Source organism: Rhincodon typus, chromosome 45, assembly GCF_021869965.1.
Source record: "Rhincodon typus isolate 14 chromosome 45, sRhiTyp1.1, whole genome shotgun sequence".
Lineage (NCBI taxonomy): Eukaryota > Metazoa > Chordata > Chondrichthyes > Orectolobiformes > Rhincodontidae > Rhincodon > Rhincodon typus.
Window position 1 is genome coordinate 2,205,164 of NC_063376.1, and position 21,469 is coordinate 2,226,632.

A 21,469-nucleotide genomic window follows, 5' to 3' on the forward strand; every position below is an offset into this window, starting at 1 on the left:
TCTGTTTTCTCCTTCACAGATGCTGCCAGACCTGCTGAGCTTTTCCAGCAACTTTGTTTTTGTTCCTGATTTACAGCATCCGCAGTTCTTTTGGTTTTTATTAGTTCCTGCCAATTTGGCGCAAACTCAGTTTCACTACGCACACTGAATTTCCCATAGCATTCAGTTTGGACATGTTTCCATAGTTTATTTGAACTCCAGGCTGTCCACTCCACCCCATATCTGATAGCTTGCTGTACCCTAGAGTAGCTGGCTTTCAGGAGGCTGTAGGTTATACTCACTGCATTTGGGGGCACACATGGCTGCAAGAAAAAAGAAAGAGTCTGATCAATGACCAAGAAGTTGCATTTCTTTAACACCTTTATTGCACTAAATTGCCACAAGGTAATGGGGGTGTAATCAGAACAAAATTCGAGACTGAGTCACATGAGCACGTTTTGGGTCACATGACTAAAATCCCAGGCATGTGAGTAGGCTTTAAGGAGCATTTTAAGGGAGGAAGAGGCAGAGAGGTTTAGGGAAAAACCTCCAGAGCTTAGAGCACCACACGCGCAGGTACCAATGGCAGAGCAAAGGTTAACATGATACATGAGCAGCTGCAGGCAGGGAGATACAGATGTTGTAGGGGGTTACAGCATAGGGAGTGGTGAGGCCATGGAAGGTCATGGAAACAAGGATTAGCATTTTAAAACGCAGGAGTTGCTGGACTGGGTTAGCAGGTACACACATGATGGATGAACAAGTCAGGATACAGGTAACAGAGCTTTCGATTCATCAGGTTTATCACCAACGGAACGCTTTCTGACCTGGCTTGACCGAGAGCAAGTCTGGTGCTGCCAGAAGACCATACAGGAAACAAGGGGAAAATGTCCCACCTAATTTTTCATCTGAAAACCATGAGATTCTCCTGTGGTTTGCTGAAGAGTTTTTCCTTCCCTAAATGTGAAGGAAGGTTTGCATTGAGGGAGCGCCTTTCTCAACCAGGGAAACTCTTACAAAGACGAATGAGATAGATGATGAGATAATCTATTATTTGGTGGTGCTGGCTGAGGGATAAATATTGTCCAGGATGCCAGCGACAACGTTTCTCCTCTGTACATGGGCACCACGGGAACTTTTACATCCACCAGGGGAGCCTTATTGTAACTTTTTCAACTTAAAGATGGCACTTCCAACGAGGCAGCACACTCTCCATACAACGTGAGGAGTACAGTGCTAGAGTTTGTGATCAGGTTTCTACAGCATGCATTGAACCCACAATTTTCTGACGCAGAGATGACCCACAGTTACGCTACAGTCAACTCTATTAATATCCAGCAGCGGGAGAGTTATTGTGACGATATGATGACCACTGTCTCTGAGCCAGAAGGTGAGAGGTTTGAGCCCCAGCGAGTGCATAATGGAGAACCAGCTCCCATTGTTGGATTAACATCTGGTGGTTACATATGTCTCTGACGAATGTGGGTGTCTCCCATCTGCTTCTGCTCCATAAAGCAGAATTGTGGTAGATGTCAAGCCCTGAGGAAGCCCTGTGAAAGTTAAAAAAATAAGTTGACAAAGACAACAGGATCCCACCTTGGCGATTTTACCAAGTGAGTATCGCTCATACTTGAGGTTTGAGTGAAGATCTGTCTTCAGGATGACAACAATTATATAAAAATATTAACAATAAATGTCTTCTCACCTTCTTGGGTCAATTTTGGAAGTTTAACCTCATAGAGCCAATTCCAAAAGATAGGCAGGTCTGTCAGGGTCTGGTTGATCTCTGGGGAGGTAGATGCATATGCAGAGATTGTGACAGCCATTCTCCAGACTAGCGTCTTTGGTGTAATATACAGGTAGAAGAATAATTGTGCCTACCTATCACTCGTAGAACACGATGCACCTTTTCTGAGATCATGTCGACAAACACTTCATCTGAGCAGGAAAATAGCAGAATCCAATTTTCACGATTATTGAATAAAACTGACCTCTCATAACAGAGCTTATCTTTCTCTGCACCTTCTCTATAGCTGTAACTCTATATTTTGCATTCTGTTCTACTACCCTGATGTACTTATATAAGGTATGATTTGTCCGGTTAGCATGCAATACAATATTTTTCATTACATCTCGGTACAGGTGACAATAATAAATCAAATCAAATCAAAATTCCCTCCTATAGAATCTCAGTAAACCCCTTCTCGTTCATTCCCACTGAACAAAATTCCAATGCATTCAACTACTTCCTTTCTGTTATCATTATGGGGGCCTGCTGTGTTCATCCAGCTCTACACCTTGTTATCTCATAAGTCTTTCCCTCCCATTTTATAAAAAGACTCTAGAACCAAATCCTTTCCTATACCTTCCCATTGTTTAGAGACAGAACAGGTCTCTCTGATTGAGGAGAGACCTCAACAAGAGAATGGTCTGTTCCTATACCATAAATACTTTCCAATTAATGTTTCCACAACAGGAAACCTGACAATATTGAGAGGTAACAATAATGATCTTGATTTAAAGTACATTTATTTGTCTGATTTAGCTAATTGCAAATATCTTTCCTAAAGTTGGGCACTGATAATTCTAAGAAATATAGATAAAATGAATAAGAAATAGGGCAGGAATGACAGAAGCAAGAGATCAAATGGTTTAATTAAGAGAAGGAACCAGTGTTAAAAGTTTCAGGCCTGATAGGGTAGTGGATACAGATCAAATTGTAGCTTTCAAAGGAGATTTGGGTACATACTTGAAGAAGAAACAAAATTAGGAGGGAGAGGAGAAAAAAGAAGTTGGAGGGGTATGTGGAAAGGACACAAAAGTGGAACTAACTGGATTGGCATTCAAAACTACTGCCAAATAGTTGACTGCGTGCTGCATTACTCAATGATTTTATTCTATAATGGGTAACCTCACCAAATAGAAATTTATTCAGGTCTGCATCTGTATACTTTGTGCAGCTTGCAGTCTCTGTCAGCGCCTTATACTCCTCACACAGCTTCTCGAATCTGTCTCTTATTCTTTTGTGTGGAAAAGCACAGAACATGCAGGCTTCAGCTTTCAAGGCAACACCCAGCCAGAAACTGGCCACCATCACAGTGCTGGCTGTCTTCTTCATTTTCAACTTTGTGAAAGACGATCCAATAACGAGATTGGAAGCTAGTTTAACTGCTCAGTCTAACAGTTCTTGGTTATGTGTTTGAATTAAACCAGTTAATTTTAGGTTTACTGGGCAATTAATTGTGTTCCACATTCTATGCCGTCATAAAGATAGCACAGAGAGCTGCTGATGTCAGTAATTCCGAAATCGCTCAGCTACTTCTCGTGATTCTGTATTTATTTTATATCCTATACTTCTCATGATTTAGAATAGATGAGTTAGTTGTCTATCTACATCTGGCCAGACTGAGTAACCTAGAACTCAAACCAAAGGTCTTAAATGGTACATTGGAGTGCGTGTATGTGTTTGTTTGGGTAAGCAGGATGGTTGGTTTGCGACACAAAGTGATGCCAACAACATGGGTTCAATTCCTGCATTGGCTGAGCTTACCATGACAGACTCACCTTCTTTCCTAACCTGAGGTGTGGTGACCCTCAAGTCAAACCACCAGCAGTTATCTCTCTTTAATAAGAAAACAGTCCTGTCGTCTGGTACAACTAGGGCAACTTTGCCTTTTAAACTGTATGTTAACAAAGCTCTAGCAAGTATTTGAAAGTTAGCTGAGGGGTGTTGTCATGACTTAGCAATACAAAAAAAAAACAGCTGCCCTGTATGTACTATGCCTCGTGATAAAGGGTCTCTCTGATTTTTCTGGTTAGAAATTGGAATTTGGTTGACAAATTTTTTAAAAAAGACAAGCGTTGTGGTATCTTTCCCAACATCAGGATACCCCAAAACATTTCACAGCCAACAAAATACTTTTGAAAGTGTAGCTACTGTTATATTATAGCAAAAACAGTAGCCAATTTGTCCACAGAAATTGCCCTCAAACAACAAAATGAAAAGTTGGGATTGTAATGGGAATACCATGCTGTCCTTGTTGGAATAGAACTTTGGGATCTTTACATTTGTTTCAGTGGGAAGATGGAGCCTCTATTTCATTTCTCATTCAAAAGAAGGAACTTTCGACAATGTAGCTCTCCCAAGGTATCACACATATGTTATGGCACAGTAGGTGGCCATTCAGCCCATCTTGTCTGCATCAGCTCCTCAAATGAGCATTGTTACCTATCGCCACTGCCATCCAGAGAGTGTAGTTTTCCTGGTTGAAAATGTTAGGACCAGGGGCTGAAAGCAGGAAATGGGGCAGGTCATTTAGGAAAAAATTCTTCATTCAAAGTGTAATGGATTTCTGTCTCGCAGGAGGCTGTGGTCAAAGCATATGTAAAGTGGGAATATGATGTTGAGATAGAAGAGCAGGTTTGATGAGCCAAATAACCAACACTTTCTGTGGCTCACGAGGTACTGTATTGGTATATCTTGGTAGAGGGACACTTTTTTTATTCATTGATAGGATGTGGACATTATTGGCTGTGCCAACATTTCATTGCCCATCCCTAAGTGCCCTGAGGGCAAGGGTCAACCACATTGTTGTGGGTCCGGAGGCAATGGCCTAGTGCTATTGTCACTGGACTCTTAATCCAGAGACCCAGATAGTATTCTGGGGACCTCAATTCGAATCCAGCCATGGCAGATGGTGGAATTTGAATTCAATAAATATCTGGAATCAAGAATTTAATAATGACTGTGAATCCATTGCCGATTGTTGGGGAAAAACCCATCTGGTTCATTAATGTCCTTTAGGGAAGGAAACTGCCATCCTTACCTGGTCTGGCCTACATGTGACTCCAGACCCACAGCCGATGTGGTTGACTCTTAATTGCCCTCTTAAATGCTGCCTAAACAGTGATGCCCTCATCCCGTGAATGAATAAAGGAAAAAAAAGCAGAGAGGTCAGAAGTGACCAGGTGCATTTCTCCTGATAAGAACAGCTTCTTCCCTGCTGTTATTAGACTGCTGAATGGACCTCACTAATTTCAAATCTATTGTTGATCTTGCTTTTGTGCACCTCCTGTGCAGCTGTAGCGTTGTGTGCCTCACTCTATGATCTATGCACCCTGTGATCTGCATGTTGTTGATTGTTATGATCTGCCTATACTGCACGCAAAGCAAAACTTTTCCCTGTACTTAGGTACATGTGGCAATGAATCAAATGGTTTCAAGGTCGCTGGATTAATAGTCATTGACTGCCCTTTGAGGTGGTGGCAGTTGGTGACGAGAGCAGGCCTTTTGCATGGTGGTGGTGGCAGTGGCCTACTGGGTGTCCCAGCAATTGTAGCAGTGCCTGCACCACTGCAGAGATGGGACTTGGGACTCCGAGATCAGGGCTTTTCTTTTTCCTTTGCTTACCTTTTGGCTCTGTCAAATCTTTTAGTTCTGATTTTTGTAAGCAAGTGGGCATCAGTGAATGGTGACTTTGTGCTGTACTTATGTATTCCTGTACTTCAGTCAAGAAGCCAGAGAGAGTTTTTTTAAACAACCTGTTCAGTGATGTAAATCACACATCTCGGGAGTAGGTGAGATTTGAACCCACATCACCTAGGCCACAGGTAGGCACATTACCAGTGCACCACCAGAGCCCTCAGAAGCAGAGAAAGTCCAACCTACCTATCTGCATCCTTTTGGAAGCGACTGTCCGCCCCGCCCCGTGATGTCATTACGTCGGCCCCATTGTGCCGCAGGGCGACGCGGTGACGTCACTGCCCCGCCGGCCGTTCCCCACAGCCTGCACCAAAATGGAGGTGGGCGAGCTGCAGAAGTGCGCCTTCAAGGCGATGTTCCCGGCCGCCATTGCCGACTTCCGGCCTTTCCGCTCGTCGCAGGTGTGCCAGGAGCCGGTCGTCGTGCTGTCGGTGGAGAGATACCCGCGGGATCCAGGAAGCGGGGGCGGCCTGTGGGAGGCGCCGGGTGGAGGCGACCTCTACGACCTGAGCCTGTCGGAGGGCCACTGTCGCCTCCGGGCCGTGCTGCAGCCGTCTCTCAACTGGATGGTCCGCCGCAACCTGCTGAGCAGCGGCTGCGAGTTGAGCGAGGTCCGCCTCGGCCTGCAGTACGACGAAAGGCGCCTGGGAGTTGGCGTGCAGGTCTTCGTGCTGCTGGAGGCCCAGGTGGTTTCCACGGGAGGCTGCGGGGCGACCCCTGCCGTCCGGAGGCTGAAACCGCAGAAGCTGTATGTGTTCAACGAGGGCACCGAGCTCCCATTTGGCCCAGAACTGCCCATCAAAGCCAAGAGGCGCTACTACCTACCTCTGTGGGATACTGTCGATTACAATGGGGAGGCTTGGCACCGACACCCGCCTGGACAACCCATCCAGCAATTTGAAGGTGAAGTGGCACCGTCCAGACCTGAAGAATGGTCACAGATAAAAACCAAAAGAACTGCAGATGCTGAAAATCAGAAACAAAAAAACCCTCCGGAATTGCTGGAAAAGCTCAGCATGACCGGCAGCATATGTGGAGAGAAATCTGAGTTAACATTTCCGGAGCACGAGACCCAAATGGAGCAGGCTTGAAACGTTAACTCTGTTTCCCTCCCTCCACAGATCCTGTCAGAAGTCTCACAGCACCAGGTTATAGTCCAACAGGTTTATTTGACATCACAAGCTTTTGGAGCACTGCTCCTTCATCAGGTGAAGTCAATTCACAACGGAACAGCGCTCCGAAAGCTTGTGATGGCAAATAAACCTGTTGGACTATAACCTGGCACGTGTGACTTCTGACTTTGTCCGCCCCAGTCCAACACTGGCACCTCCACATCGTGGCTTCCACAGATGCTGTCAGACCTGCTGAGTTTCTCCAGCAGTTTCTGTTTTTGTCCAGATTTGTCTGGGATCTCCCAAACTTCTAGCCAAATCACTAATATGTCTCTTTCAACCCTCCATCCCCAAATCCATCCATCTATCCCTTCTTTGACCTCTTCCACCCCCTCCATTCCCTTTCTTCCCCTCACCACAATGCTTTGCTAAGCTACCACTCTATGCGGAGCAAGCTCCCATAGACAGCAATGTGATGATGACATTGGGGTGAATGTATTTGAGATTGTGAGCCAAATATTGGGTAGGCTGCCAGGAGAACTCCCCTGTGCCTCCTCAAACTACATGGCATTAGTATCCTTTACTTCCACCTGTGAGGGCAGGTGGAGGGAGCAGAGTCTTGATAAGAGAGCGCTGTTTCATCAAAAAAATGGCATCATCAACAGTGCAGCACTGTCAATAGTACATTTGGAGTATCGGCCTGATTGTTCGCATGCAAACTGAATTTGAGAGGACAGAGTCATGAGTATGCTGATTAGTTGAACGATACACAATGAAAATTACTCAGTCACCTAATATTACACCTTACTGATGAGATACCAGTGAGATTTAAACATGAAATGGTGAACGCTTAATGTAGCCCCTCACAACAGCAACAGAAAGTTTGGGATATTGATGCTAAAATCTATAATTGTAGACTGGGTGGTTATTACTGACAAATTTAACTCTCTGTAACATTTCTACATTGTTAATAGAATTACAACCTCAACGTTCCAAAGCGCTTTACAGTCTTTGAAGAACTGCGGAAGTGCTGCACCATTAGCAATACCATTAGCTGTACTAGTTTGGCTTTAAACTATTCTGGGACAGCTCAAAGTTATGAAGGGTGCGTAAAAATGTCAGTTTGCCAATCTTTCAGTACTGTACTGTGATCACCTGCTTGGATTTTATGCTCAAATCTCTGGAATAGGGTGTGAATCCACAAATCTCTCTCGGGCAGGAATTCTATTCAGTAAGCTATTGCTGATGGTGAAGATCAGTAGGCTGGATTCCTGAAGTGATCTCTTACCTTGTGCATAATTCTTCGTATTGAGGAAACAGTAGCAATTATTGTTTTATAATTTTGTACTAGTGCAGACTGTGTGCAAAACTCTACATTTCAACCAAGATTATCACCAAGCTAGCAGTATCAGCTTCACAACAAGGCTATTGGATAAATATAGCTGTCTAAGCAAAAATGAAAACTTATGGTGCTGTAGAATATATCTCATTAACTTGTATAGATAGTGAAAGTTGGACGAAGATCAGGATTTGCATGGTTGTTGAGGAGCTGCACAAGTTTGGGGATGGTGAGCATTAAAAGGCACTTATCTATTATTGCTGCTACTCACCTTGAGCAATAATTATTTTAAGAGTATCTTTGAGGCATTGAGTAGAATTATTACTGAGTAATTGTTGTTTACTTTGATCAATTTTGAGAATATGAATTCAAATCCACTGTAGAAAAGTCTATAATTCATGGATTAATCTCAGAAAATTACATGATGTATTAAAAATTCAACTGATTCATTAATGTACTTCAAGAAAGAGATGGCGCCACCCTTGCTTATAACATAATTCCATAGGATAGTTAACTCTTCATGTCATCTGAAGTTACTTAGTAAAGCACTCAGGAGTCAAAGAAATTGCTGGCATGTCCTTCACCTACTCAGGACAGGAGGTGGGCATTAAAAGTGATCACATCCCAGTCACACGTGAGTTAGATACAAATGTATATCAGTAGCTGACTGTGGTGCTATACAAGGTAATTTGATTCCATTATGGATGTGGGTGTCACTAGTAAAGCCAGCATTTTTTTGTCATTCCTTGCTCCCCTGAGAACTGGTGGTGAGTTGCCTTCTTGAATCACTGCATGTGTTTGGCTTATGTAGACTCTCAAGGGAGGACGTTTCAGGATTTTGACCCAGCATTATGGAAGGACTGCTACATATTTCCAAGTGAGGTTGGTGAGTGGCTTGGAGGAGATCTTGTAGTGGTGTTGTTTCCATATATCTGCTGCCTTTGTCTTTTTAGATTGTGATGTTTGTGGGTTTTGAAGGTGTTATCAAAGGAGCCTTGGTGAATTTCTGCAGTGTATTTTGTAGATGGTACACACTGCTGCTACTGAATGGTAGTGATGGAGGGAGTGGATGTTTGTAGATGTGATGCCAGTCAAATTGATTGCTTTGTCCTGGATGATGTCAAACTTCTTGAGTGTTGTTGGAGCCGCACTCATCCAGTGCTGTTTTTCTTCAAAAGATGCATGAAGAGAGAGGAGTCTTGCTTGCTTGCAGGTTTTATGAAGATCTGAGATCCCAACTGCTCTCTTTCCTCTCAGTTCTTTGAAAAATTGCTACTTAAAACTAATCCAAACACTGTTGCTGAACATTTTTAATATTTTTTCCAATCAAACATACGTGGTGCTAGTTTGTCTCAGAAGTATCAAATCCAGCTTCTTTAAAAAAATACATGTCCTTATGTAACTAAGAAGTGATCACTTATCCACTTCTGCTTCAAGTTATTAAAAAACACCTGGTAATTCAGACTTTCATATTCCAGTTTATATTTCGAACTAAAATATATGTAGTCTTTACAGTGGAGAGACTAGTGAAGTTCCAATTCCTTTTCTTAGAGTAAAGAAGGTTAAGGAGAAATTTAATAGAAGTGTTTGAAACAATGAAGGCTTTGCTAGACTAGATAGGAAGAAACTGTTTCCGCTGAATGAACGTGGTATCCAAGGGATATTGATTAAAATTAATTGGCAAAAATCCAAGGGGGCTTTGTGAGTACAGTTTTTCTTAGGCAGTGAAATGTAGGCTGAAATATTCTGCCTGAAAGGGTGGTAGAAGAAGATGCACCAGTAACTTTCAAAAGGCAATAGCATCAAACATTAAATCGGGATTAATTAGATAACTCCTACAGAGTGCTGGCGCAGATCTGATGGCCCTAATGACCACCTACGCTGTCTGATACTGCACTGTGCACAGGATGAAGGAGCAGGGACAAAACATGATGTGTGGCGCGAGTAGGTGTTCTCCTGGTTCTGACTTGTTTTTGCTGGATGTATGCAGGATCTTGTAGCATTGATGTAAGACTGCTTGAGGGTTACACCCAACAGAAGAAAAAGGATCTTCCACCAGTGATTGTTCGTATCCTCCGCAAGTTCAGACTTTATCATTTCGGACGGCCTGACAAATATTCAGAATGCCCGTTCCAGGTAAACACCGTTATTGTTATTTTCTCATTCCCAGTTTACTTTTGCTGGATTGCAATTCTGTGTACGCTTGGAACCCTTCAGCACTTGACCAAGTGGACACTCTCGTATAAGACCCCAGAGAGTGCCAGCAGACTGTGAGACATTGTGGAAACCAAGTTTGATTTATTCCACTCCCACAGAATTGACACAAGAACTCTTACTTCCTAGGTTAGTTCTCTCCTGCTTGGGTTGTATGTTCCCTCTGAACTGTTTCTTATTGACCTTTAACAGCACCTCCATATTTCTGTGGCTAATTTATTTGAAGGCTATTGGTTCTAATTTGCAACCCACTTTATGGTTTTCCTCCACATTGCCTCCTGTTCCAATGTGCACTTACAGTTTTCATTCCTCAACTTAGCTCAAGTCATTCCACATTCTCTCTTCCTTTCCACCAGCAACAAGTGCTATTAAAATCCTTCTTTTCATGCTACTAACATTTTTGTGTTCTCCCTGCCTGCCACTTATCTGCCCTTTAACTAGTGCTTAGTGCTGACTTGGTGTAATTTTTCAATTTGGGGCAGAAGGTTGGCTATTATGCTCCTCTCTAGTCCAATCGCTCAGGAGCTAGTTCCTCGTGGTCACTAACCTACTGAAAAATACATATTGTGGATATCGGAACTGGTTTGTCGGTAATGGGCCCTTCAGACAATTGCTTGTTGAGAATTAATCCAAGCTCACAGCAAGCTCTTGAGGAAGGAGGAGAAAAGATTGTAGGAATAAAGCCTGCAGTTAAGTGGTTTCCATGCACTTGCAAACTATTTAAAGTAGGAATGCTTTTATTTTTATGAATACATTCTCAATTTCTATCCTTTAGGCCAAATTCCTAGTAGCTGATAAATCGGGCTCAGCGACACTTGTGCTGTGGAATTCCCTGTGTATGGATTGGTACAGACATCTAGAACCAGGGATGGTAGTGCGCCTGCACAATTATGTTGTGAAGAAAAGTTACACCACACGTATGGGGCACCACCCTGAAGTTTCAAATGAGCCAGCCCTAGGTACTATAACAGTATAGCAAGTTATCAAAGTGATTAGCAGTCTTGTTTTGCCTGTTTAAAACACAGAAGCTTTCAGTTCTGCGTTTGTAGTTTTGGGGAGAGTAATTTTCCTCTATATTGCCCCATCAAACACTTACGAGATAGGTACACATGGCTTAGACACAAACAAAACACTGTTGCCTCAAACACTTCCAGGGCAGATCTCAGAATGGATCCTGGCTTGAAAGATAGTATGTTTAATTATTGCATAGAGACATAGAAAGCATGGAGATAGGAGCAGGAAAAGGCCATTTGGCCTGTTCCAATATTCAGCATGATCACATATGATTCTCTATCTCAATGCCAAACTCCTGCCCTGTGCCTATACCCTGATGCCTTCGGTCTCTAGAAAGCTACCTATTTCTTGCTTAACATATTTAGTAAATTGGCTTCCACAGCCTCTGTGATCGAGAATTCTAAAGGTTCACCACTATGGATGAAGAAATGTCTCCTCATCTCAGTCTGAAGTAACCTGTCATGCATCCTGAGAATGTGCCCTTTATGTGGTTGTTACACCTTCGGAGGAAAACCCAGGGATCAAACCAGGACGCTTGGAATTGGATTCATCATCAAGAACAAACTCGTCAACAGAGTGTCTGAGGTTCCTGTTGGCATCAACGATCTGTGTATGATTTGTCAAGAACCAGCAGACAACAGTCGTGAGTGCCTATTATCCAACTCTTTATGCCGTAGATGAATCCAAAGAAGGATTCTACGCTACCCTGGATACCACACTCAACAACATCCTTAAGGGAGATAAAATTATCCTCCTCGGGAATTTCACTGCCAGAGTTGGAAAGGAAGGAGTTGGGAATTGCAACTCCAGCGTGACTCTTCTGCTCACCAAATGCGCGGAACACCGACTGGTCATCACCAATGCACTCTCCTGCCAAAAAGACAAGTTCAGCACTTCTGGGAGGCATACACAATCAAAGCACTGGCACATGATCGACTACATCATCATTTGATCCTAAGACCAAGGGGATGTCCTCATTACCAGTGCAGACAACTGCTGGACAGGCCACTGACACATCTGCCCCTTTGTGTCCATCACATGCCATCAGAAGCAGCTGAAGACTACGAAGCAGTTCAGAAAAAGGCTTTAAGAGACAATCAGACTGGCAACCTTCTAACAATGTCTTCCCCAAAATCTCAAGAGTTGATTTTAAGTGAGTGGAGGAAAGAACTGAAGACGGCCATCAGTTTACGCTGTGAAGAAACCATCAGCTACAAGACCAGGAAAATCCAAGACTGGTTTGATGAGAATGATCCCATTATTCATCAAGAGGAAGGGGAAAGCTATCTATGCCTGGCAATCTGATGTCACCCGCAGGGCAAAGAGGAGAACTCATCAAACAGCAAAAGGAGAGATACAAAGAAGAACTAGGAAATCAAGATTGAGTGGGAGACTGAGAATGCCAAAGAGATGCAACTCCCTGTCAACAAGCACGACACTCAGGCTTTTTTAGTGCAACCAAGGAAATTATTGGATCCAGCACTCTTGGCGTCAAACCAGTGCAGTGTGAGGATGGACCATTTTGAGAGACAGAGGAAAATACCAGCCTCTGGTGAGAACACTTCAAGGAACTCCTAAACTGCAATGCAATAGTAGATGAGGAAGTGTTTGAGGAAATCCCCCAACTCCCTATCGAAGGTTATCTTGGACTCCCACTAGTGTGGCAGAAGTCAAAGTCATCATTAGACACAAAGAATGGGAAAGCCACAGAAGTGAGTGGGATTCCAGTGGAGATTTTTAAACTTAGAGGAGCAAAACTTACCTGTCATCCCCATCGAATGTTCCTGAAAATTTGGGACAAAGAAGAAATCCCTGCCAATCTCAGGCATGCTGCCATTGTCACCATCTTCAAGAAAGTAGACAAAGCAGACTATAGGAACTACTAGGAATGTCTCTACTCTCCATCTTCAGGAAGATCATCACCCGATTCCTCTCTGAGGAAATCCTTCCTGAAAGCCAGTGTGACTTCCGACCAAACTGTGCAAGTGTGGACGTGATTTTCACTGCTTGGCAACTCAAAGAGAAATTTCACGAGGAACCCAACTGCTCTACGTGGCGTTCATTGATCTGACCAAGGCTTTTGACTCAGTTAATTAGGAAGTGCTATGGAAGACCCAGTCAAAGGTCAGCTGTCTAGAGAAATTCATAACATCATCCATTTCCTCCGTGGTAAGATGTTGGTGACTGTCCTCATTGATGGAATATAACGATCCTTCTGAAGTCGAGACAGGAGTCAAGCAGGGATGTGACATCACCTCATCGTTCCCTACATCTTCATTGCCTCATTTTTCTGTCTTGTCAAGAACAAGCTTCCCAGTGGTGTGTACATTGTCTACAGGATGGGCAGAAAACTTTTTCAACCTCACCAGGTTGAAATCCAATAGGAGAACTCGGACCTTGCTCGTGAAATTTTAGTATGAGAATGACAATGTCTCCGAAGAGAATCTTCAAGCCTTGCTTGACGCCTTCGTGGAAGCATACCAAAGAACTGGCTTCAGCCTCAACCTGAAGAAGACTCAAAGCCTTTACCAACCTGTCTCAGTCACCATCAATGGAGAAGTACTCTCAAACGTCATTTCCCCTGCCTGGGAAGCTACCTCTCATCTAAAGCTGACATTGATGAGGAGATTTAACATTGCATCCAGTCTATGAGTGCTGCCTTCAGACACCCAAGGATGAGAGTCTTTGATGATCGTGACTTCAGTGCTGATACCAGGATTCTGGTGTATGAGGGTAGTCATCGGTCTGACTCTTCTGAATAGGTCTTAAACTTGGATTATGTATAAATGTCACCTTAAAGGGCCTAGAGAAGTACTTGGAGACTCTGTATCAGTTGGGAGTTTAGGCAGACTAATATCATCAGTCACACAAGGATTCACAAAACCCATGACCAGTGACATGGAATTTCCTAGGTGTCCATTCCTGTTAGTGAGTGATTGGCAATGGCAACAATAGAGGGTGAATGGGTATGAGACACTATGGGGATAGATGGATGGGCCGACACTGGCATAGAGACCATGAAGGGCAATGGGGGTGGATGTTACAGTAACTTGGCACGAGGGGCTGTTAGTGTGGAGCATGAGGGGGTGCATACCCTGACATGGGAAGACATGAGGAGAACCTTTTGCACGTGCTTTTCAAAAGGTTCTCCCATGTCAACTCTTGTCCTAAAGTCTTTGAAAAAGTGACCCAGCTCCATAAAGATTCAGAGGACTAGGACTTGCCTATCTCTGCACTGGAGCTAGCCGTAGTAGCTGGGGAAGGTGCCTGCTTACCACCTGAACAAATCCCCACTCTTCAAAGGCACTGGTGACAATTCATAACCCAGAAAAAGGGGTTGGGAATCCTAGAATCTGGTCTTGGTCACCTCTCCACACTACAGTCTGTCCCCAACTTTACGAAAATCTTGGCCTTTTTGTCTGCCTGAGAGAGCAGACAGGTCTTGCTTTAAGGTATTATCCAAAAGGTGGACTCTGACCTTGAAGCAGTCCCTTAGGACTTGGTGACAGCCTATATTCTGTCTTGTTTATCAGGAGTAGCGTTTCTCATCAGTTATAGTTCTATGGCTTGAAAGTCTTACTTCTCCAAGCTCCCCAGACCTGTTAGCCAAATAGTAACTTTTAAATTAAACCTTAAGCAAAAATATAAAATCATAGCCTTAGATGGAGACGGGACAGAATATCAGATCTCTGAATAAATACTTGGTTACATTATCACTGGCAGAATTATCTGCTCTGTATCTCCGCTTCAACCAAAAATGACAATTATTGTTGATTCCGTTTATGTCTAACCACAGAAGATAATTTTTTAAATTAAGATAATGTCAATGACCTTTAGTTCACAATTGATCTTTGCTGTTTAACCTTTGCACTGTTTCCAGAGCTAAATTTAAACCCAAGGAATCCAGCGGCTGAAATTACCGTGATCAATGCCAAGAATGTTAGAGAAGAATGGCACTTACCAGAGCTGCAGTATTGTTTTGCCACCAGGTAGCACTCACTTCCTGCTTTGTGCTAAGTAATTCAAATAAACCTTAAGCAAAATAGCAGCCTTGAAGAAAAGATGGCTTTAAAGTGTGACACAACCTTAGGACCAGACGGTTTCCATGCGGGGTTTTAAATGAAGTAGACGAGAGCATTGCACATGCTGTAACTATAATCTTTTAGAGTCTCCCTGATTCTGGAACCGTTCTTTAGGTTGGAAAATTTTGCATGTCCCCTCACACTATATGAAAAATAAGAGGAGAACCAGGGGATTGTACACCAGTTAGCCTAATATCTGTTGTCATGAAATCACGAGAGTCTTTAATGAAAAACGAACTAATTATTGTGACAGAAGCCTTGTACAGAGAGCACACGTGGATTTATAAAGGATGAGCCATGTCTGATGAATCTGGTTGAATTTTTGAGAGGAAAAAGCATCAAGAGAAAATTCAGAGAGAGTGGCAACCAGGAGATGTTCCCTGAAGCTTCAAACTCTTTTGAAACCCTAATAGCTTCTGATGCTACTCAGAAATCCTGATCTATGAGAGCTGGTTACACCATTCAGGCTGTTTAAAAAATAACCTAAGGCCTCCCAAGCTGTATACACAAGTATACTTAACTAGCCAGCTTGATACCTCTGCATTACAACCTCTGTTCAAAAAATTAAGCAGGACAAAATAACCTCTTAAAGTGACAGCATCGTCATGCATCTACTCACATTGGAATAGCCTGTTGACACACATTTAGTATTCTTCCTTAAAATTTGTACATGGGATGCTAAAATCACTGGCTGGCTCATCATTCATTGCCCTGGGATTGGTATGGTGAACTGCCTTCTTGAGCTGCTGAGGTCCTTGGGCTTTATCGACGCCCACAATGCTGCACGTTCCAGAATTTTGACCCAGTTACTATGAAGGTACGGTGGTTTGGTAGGGAACTCTCAGATGGTGGTATTCCCAGGCATCTGCTGCCCTTTGGAAAGTGATGGTTCTTAATGATATGCTCTTTCTATAAATTTGCATGGTCTTTGATTTCTTTAGTTAATTACAAATGGTTGGTCCTCCTGTTTGGATTTTTTTTTCTGGTCAGAATGTATTGTGTATTTGGAAATGTCCCCTTAAATATCTGCCATTGTATCTATGTTGATCTATCCCTTTTTGTATTTCACTCGTTGTGACAATTCACAAGAATCAGCAGCAGTGGCAGTCACTTGCTAACGAGTGTAATTATCTACCTCAAATTGTGTGTCATCAGTTCTGTGGGTCCTTGCGTCGCAGTTCAGCCTGGTCTTGTAACCACATCTCCAACCACACATTTGGCAGGATATATCCAAGAGGGGTTATTGGTCCTTGGCCTTGAAGTTGCTTGCATTCCGTTCTCTTGTCGCCTTTCCGTGCTTCGTCTTGCTGACGGTTGTTCTCGAAGAACTATGTCCCTTATAGAAGAGCTCCCTCCAAGTTGGTTTCTTCTGAACAAGGGTCTCCCATGCGTTGACATCTGTGTTGCATTTCTTGAGGGAATCCTTCAGGGAGTCTTTGAAACTGTTGCTTTATCCTCCTCTTATTTGAGTGCCTTCCTGGAGCTGGACGAAGGTGATTTGCTTTGGCAGTTGGGACTCAGGCATCCTACACCTGTCCTCCTGGCTGATGTGGAGAATCCATCTTAAACCGCCTTGATGGTACCTCTCAGGGACATTTCAGCAGTGTCTATAGGTAGTTCAAGTTTTTTAGCCATATAGAAGAGTCAAGAAAAAAAACGACCTTATACACAAGATCTTGGTATTGGCATAGAAGTCAAAGTCTCTCAATCTTAGCCGTTCAAAGGCGATGTTTGCAGATAGTATGCAATGTTGAATCTCCGCATTAATGTCAGTCTTAGATGAGATTTGGCTTCCCAGGTAGGGGAAACATTCAACGTTTGGGAGGATTTCTCTGTTAATCTGAATGGAGGAATGGACTGGAACTTGACCTGGGACATGATGGTAAAGGTTTCTTGAGGTTGAGACTGAGATTAATTCTTTAGTATGCTCCCACAAAGGCATTAAGTGAGGCATGAAGATTCATTTCCGAGAGCACGGAAATGATCTTATCCGCATATTGAAGTTCAAGTGAGCTCAGTGTTGTTTTCTTCATTGATTTTAACCGGTTGAGGTTGAAAAATGTTCCTATCTATCCTGTGGACAATGTCTGCACCACTGGGAAGCTTGTTCTTAACAAGAAGAAGAATAGTGGTGATGAAGATGGACCTAAGGGTGGGGCGCAACGGCACATCTTTGCTTGACTGCTGTCTTGCCCTCGAAGGATTCTGTTACATTACCATTGGTGAGGACCATCGCCAACATCCTTTCATAGAGGAGACCGGGAATGTTGATGAATTTCTCTGGGCAGCCGGCATTTGACAGGGTCTAACAAAGCACTTCGGGATTGGCTGAGTCAAATACCAAACATTTTTACAGTATGAGTAGATTTGATTTGATTTATTTTTGTCACGTGTACTGAGATACAGTGAAAAGTATTGTTTTGCAGACAAATCATACCTTACATAAGTACATCAGGGTAATAGAACAGAATGCAGAATATAGAGTTACAGCTACAGAGAAAGATCAACTTGAATATGTGAGAGATCCGTTCAGAAGTCTGATAATAGTGGGCAAGAAGCTGTTCTTAAATCTGTTGGTACGTGTTTTCAAACTTTTGGATCTTCTGCCTGATGTAAGAGGGTAGAAGAGAATAGAACCAGGGTGGGAGGGGCCTTAGATTATTTTGGCTGCTTTCCTGAGGCAGCGGAAGCATACATGGAGTCAACAGAAGGAAGGCTGGTTTGCGTGATGGGCTAGCTGTATTCACAACTCTTTATAATTTCTTGCGGTCTTGGGCAGAGTGGTTGCCGTATCAAGCTGTGATGCATCTATAAAAATTAGTGAGAGTCATTTGTGGACATGCCGAATTTCCTTAGCCTTCTGAGAAAGTAGAGGCTTTGTTGTACTCTCTTGACTGTAGCGTCAACAATCATGGACATAGACTGCTGATTGGTGGAGGTGTTATCATGGAGAATGCAGCAAAGTAGGTAAATCTCCTGGTTGAAATATTTCCCAGGCTGCTGAGTGACATTGAGGTTGAAATAGCAGGAGTGTTGGCAAGAATTTTCAATTCCTCCCTGGCCACAGGAGAGATGCTAGCAAACTGGAGGACAGCCAATCTAGGGCTGTTATTCAAGAAGGAGCAAGCTAGTTTAAGCTCAGTGGTGAGGAAACTGTTGGCCCAGCAAGTGATACCCACATCCCTCAAGTGAATAAAAAAAATGTTGCAGGATAAAATTAATCAACACTTGGAGAGGCAGGGATTAATCAAGAACAGTCAGCATGGTTTTGTTAAGGGAAGGTCATTTTTCAAAGAGGTAACCAGGGGTATAGATGAGGGTATGTGTCATAGTCAAGGCTGTCAATAAGGTGCCAGGTGGGAGACTGATAATGTAGGAAAGAACCCATAGGATCCAAGGAAATTTGGCTAATTGAGTCCAGAATTGACTGAGTGGCTGGAAGCAGGCGGTGATGGTGGAGGGATGTTTTTTGTGACTGGAATCCTGTGTCCATTGGGGTTACACAGGGATCAGTGTTGGGCTGTTGTTGTTTGTAACGTACATAAGTGATTAAATTGAAGATAGGAGGGTTGATCAGTAAGTTTGTGGATGATAAAAAAAGAATTGATGGGTAGTAAATAGTGAGGAGGATAGCCTTAGACAACAGGAGGGTATTGACAGGCTGATCAGTGGCAGATGGAATTCAATCTAGATAAGTGTGAGGTGATGTATTTGGGCAGGATAAACAAGGCAAGGGTCACCAGACCCGAAACGTCAACTCTGATTTCTCTTCACAGATGCTGCCTGACCTGCTGAGCTTTTCCAGCAACTTCTGTTTTTGTTTCTGATTTACAGCATCCGCAGTTCTTTTGATTTTTATTGAGGCAATGGAATACATGATGAACAGTAGGATCATAGGAAGCATGGAGGATCAAAGGGATCTTGATGTGTATTACACTGGTCTGTACCAGGAAAAATAGATAAAGTGGTTAAGAAGGCATATGGAATATGGCCTTTGTTAGCTAAGACATACAGTTTAAGAGTGGGAAGTTATGCTGGCACCGAATTAAAAAGTTACTTAGGGCATAGCTAGAGAATTGTGTGCAGTTCTGGATTCTACACTGGGAGGAATGTGATTGCACCAGAGAGGGTGCAGAGGAGATTTACTAGGATATTACCTGGGCTGGTGAGTTTTAGTTATGAAGAGAGATTGGATAGACTTTTGTTTTTACCCTTGGAGCAGAAGAAACTGAGGGAGGACATGATTGAGATGTATAAAATTGAGGGGCATAGATAGGGTAGACAGGAAGAAACTTTCCCCTTTTGAGGGCTCAGGGACCAGGGGTCACAGATTTAGGGTAAGGGGCAAAGGGTTTAGAAGGAATGTGAGAAAAATTTTTTCATCGAGGGGGTGGTGGGAATCTGGAACTCGCTGTCTGTCGGGGTGGTAGAGCCAGAAACCCTCATAACATTTAGAAGTATTTAGATGTGCTCTTACAATGCCAAGGCATTACAAGGCAATGGGCCAAGTGCTGGAAGATGGGATTAGAATAATTAGGTGGTTGTTTTTGACTGGTGCATACTTGATGGGCCAAAGGGCCTTTTTCTGTGCTGGAAATGTGTATGTCTCTGCATTCTCCAGCTTAAATGCTTGATATCTTCTCACTAAATTGTACAAGGTAACAGATTCGTAATTGTATCTGTCTCATTGTTGATGCAGGAAGGAAGTATCAGGGCTTTGCGCTGGAGATTTGTGCAGCATCGTCGGCTTTGTTACTTTTGTTGGTAGACAGGAGCGCATCCGAAACAAAGGTATGTAAACTGAATCTCCCAGGCATTGTCATTTCTCGTACTTAGGCACAGACCCACATCACTCCCTTAACCTGTCAGACCCACGACCTTATTCCCAGGCAGCTGTCATTCATTGTACCTCACTCCCAGAAACCTAACACTTTCTGCCTCACTCCCAGGTGCCTGTTGTTCCCTCTTCCTCACTCTCAGGCATCTGTCACTCCCTGTACCTCATTTCTTTGGTCAGTTTCTGCTAGGTGTTGGTCCCGCTGTGTACCTTCCAGACTTGTGAAATGAATGGCCCCCTGTGCTGTAAGATTCTGTGACATAGATTAATGATCTTTAAATGGTCTGCCTTAATAAGTTATCAGTACATGAGGGCTTTGGATTAAAGGAATTCGGTCCAGTGCTCCATTTGTTTCATGTTCAGTTGATCTTTGCAGAGCGACCTGACGAATTCCTGGTTTATCGCTGGCTGCACCTGCTTGATGGAACAGCCTCAGAACCTTTTGTCCTTAAGCTTTTCTCAACCTCTCAGCCTGAGATTCAGAGTCAGATATCCCCATGCAGCCTGGCAGACAATACTGGTAAGAGGCTTCACACTGCTTATTGTTTGTGATGTTTGTGAAAAGGTATTCTCCCATGGCTCATTCTGTTGCTTAACATGACGCTGGGAAAAAAAAGAGTTGCATCTCTGCCACATCTTTCATGATCATAGGATGTTTAAAAGCAACCAACACTGCTAAAGTATAGAAAATGTGGCAGCCAGTTTGTGCATAGCAAGATTCCACATACAATAGCATGATAATGACCAGATAATAGACCTTGTCGTAATTTTGGCTGAAGGCTAAATATTGGCCCGTGCTATTGTGGACAGTTGCCCTCCTTGTCTATGAAATAGTGACTGTAGGATGGTTCTTTTCCATTCACCTGAGAGGACAGTCATGTACTTCATGAAAGTTTCATCCTAAAGACCGCACTCCCTCAGTGCTGTACTGTAAGTGTTAGACTGGTTTCTGTGCTCAAGTCTTGTGGGACTTGATGCCTTGCTGATTTCCAACTCTGGTGAGGGTATGGTTCACTGAGCTGTTAACGGCTACTAACCCATGTAGACCAAAAATCACTTCCACTCCCATGTTTCTCATGGTTAGCCACTGGATGTTGAGTCTCCAATCATCACTGGACACCCTTCAGTATCCAGCAGAGAATCGCTACTCCAGGTCAGAGGTGCTAACTGGGAGCAAATTGACCCTGGCAACTTTTGAGTGAGTAACTTAACTAGGTGTCTGAAAATGCTTGTGTAAACTGCTGTAATTCAGAAAATTGATTGTAATTCCCTTGCTGGTATTTTTCAATTCCAACTGTCTCAAATTTTGTCTCAGGTGTAAATAAGAGATAGTAAGAACTGCCGATGCTGGAGTCAGAGATAACACAGTGTGGAGCTGGAGGAACACAGCAGGCCAGGCAGCATCAGAGG

At 43.3% G+C, this 21,469-nt stretch overlaps 2 protein-coding genes across 7 annotated transcripts in view; one reads left to right on the forward strand and one right to left on the reverse strand.

The window, feature by feature from the left end:
• LOC109914032 (sperm-egg fusion protein TMEM95) overlaps positions 1–5,866 on the reverse strand; it is an 11,643-nt gene extending 5,777 nt beyond the window's left edge. The window contains exons 1-4 of one of the 4 annotated variants that reach the window (XM_048620260.1): positions 5,648–5,863; positions 1,861–1,917; positions 1,685–1,765; positions 282–302 (exon numbers count right to left, since the gene is read on the reverse strand). In XM_048620260.1, coding sequence (XP_048476217.1) covers positions 282–302; positions 1,685–1,765; positions 1,861–1,917; positions 5,648–5,657 — 169 coding nt within the window. In that variant the 5' untranslated portion in view covers positions 5,658–5,863. Of the gene's footprint in view, positions 1–281; positions 303–1,684; positions 1,766–1,860; positions 1,918–5,647 lie in introns of all 4 variants that reach the window. The other 3 variants (XM_048620262.1, XM_048620261.1, XM_048620263.1) reach the window with 3 other exon arrangements.
• Positions 5,776–21,469, forward strand: part of LOC109914033 (RPA-related protein RADX-like) — a 30,419-nt gene continuing 14,725 nt past the window's right edge. For 2 of the 3 annotated variants that reach the window (XM_020513605.2, XM_048620258.1), the window contains exons 1-6: positions 5,776–6,364; positions 9,903–10,048; positions 10,902–11,085; positions 15,021–15,129; positions 19,922–20,013; positions 20,436–20,579. In XM_020513605.2, coding sequence (XP_020369194.2) covers positions 5,776–6,364; positions 9,903–10,048; positions 10,902–11,085; positions 15,021–15,129; positions 19,922–20,013; positions 20,436–20,579 — 1,264 coding nt within the window. Of the gene's footprint in view, positions 6,365–9,902; positions 10,049–10,901; positions 11,086–15,020; positions 15,130–19,921; positions 20,014–20,422; positions 20,580–21,469 lie in introns of all 3 variants that reach the window. The other variant, XM_048620259.1, reaches the window with a different exon arrangement.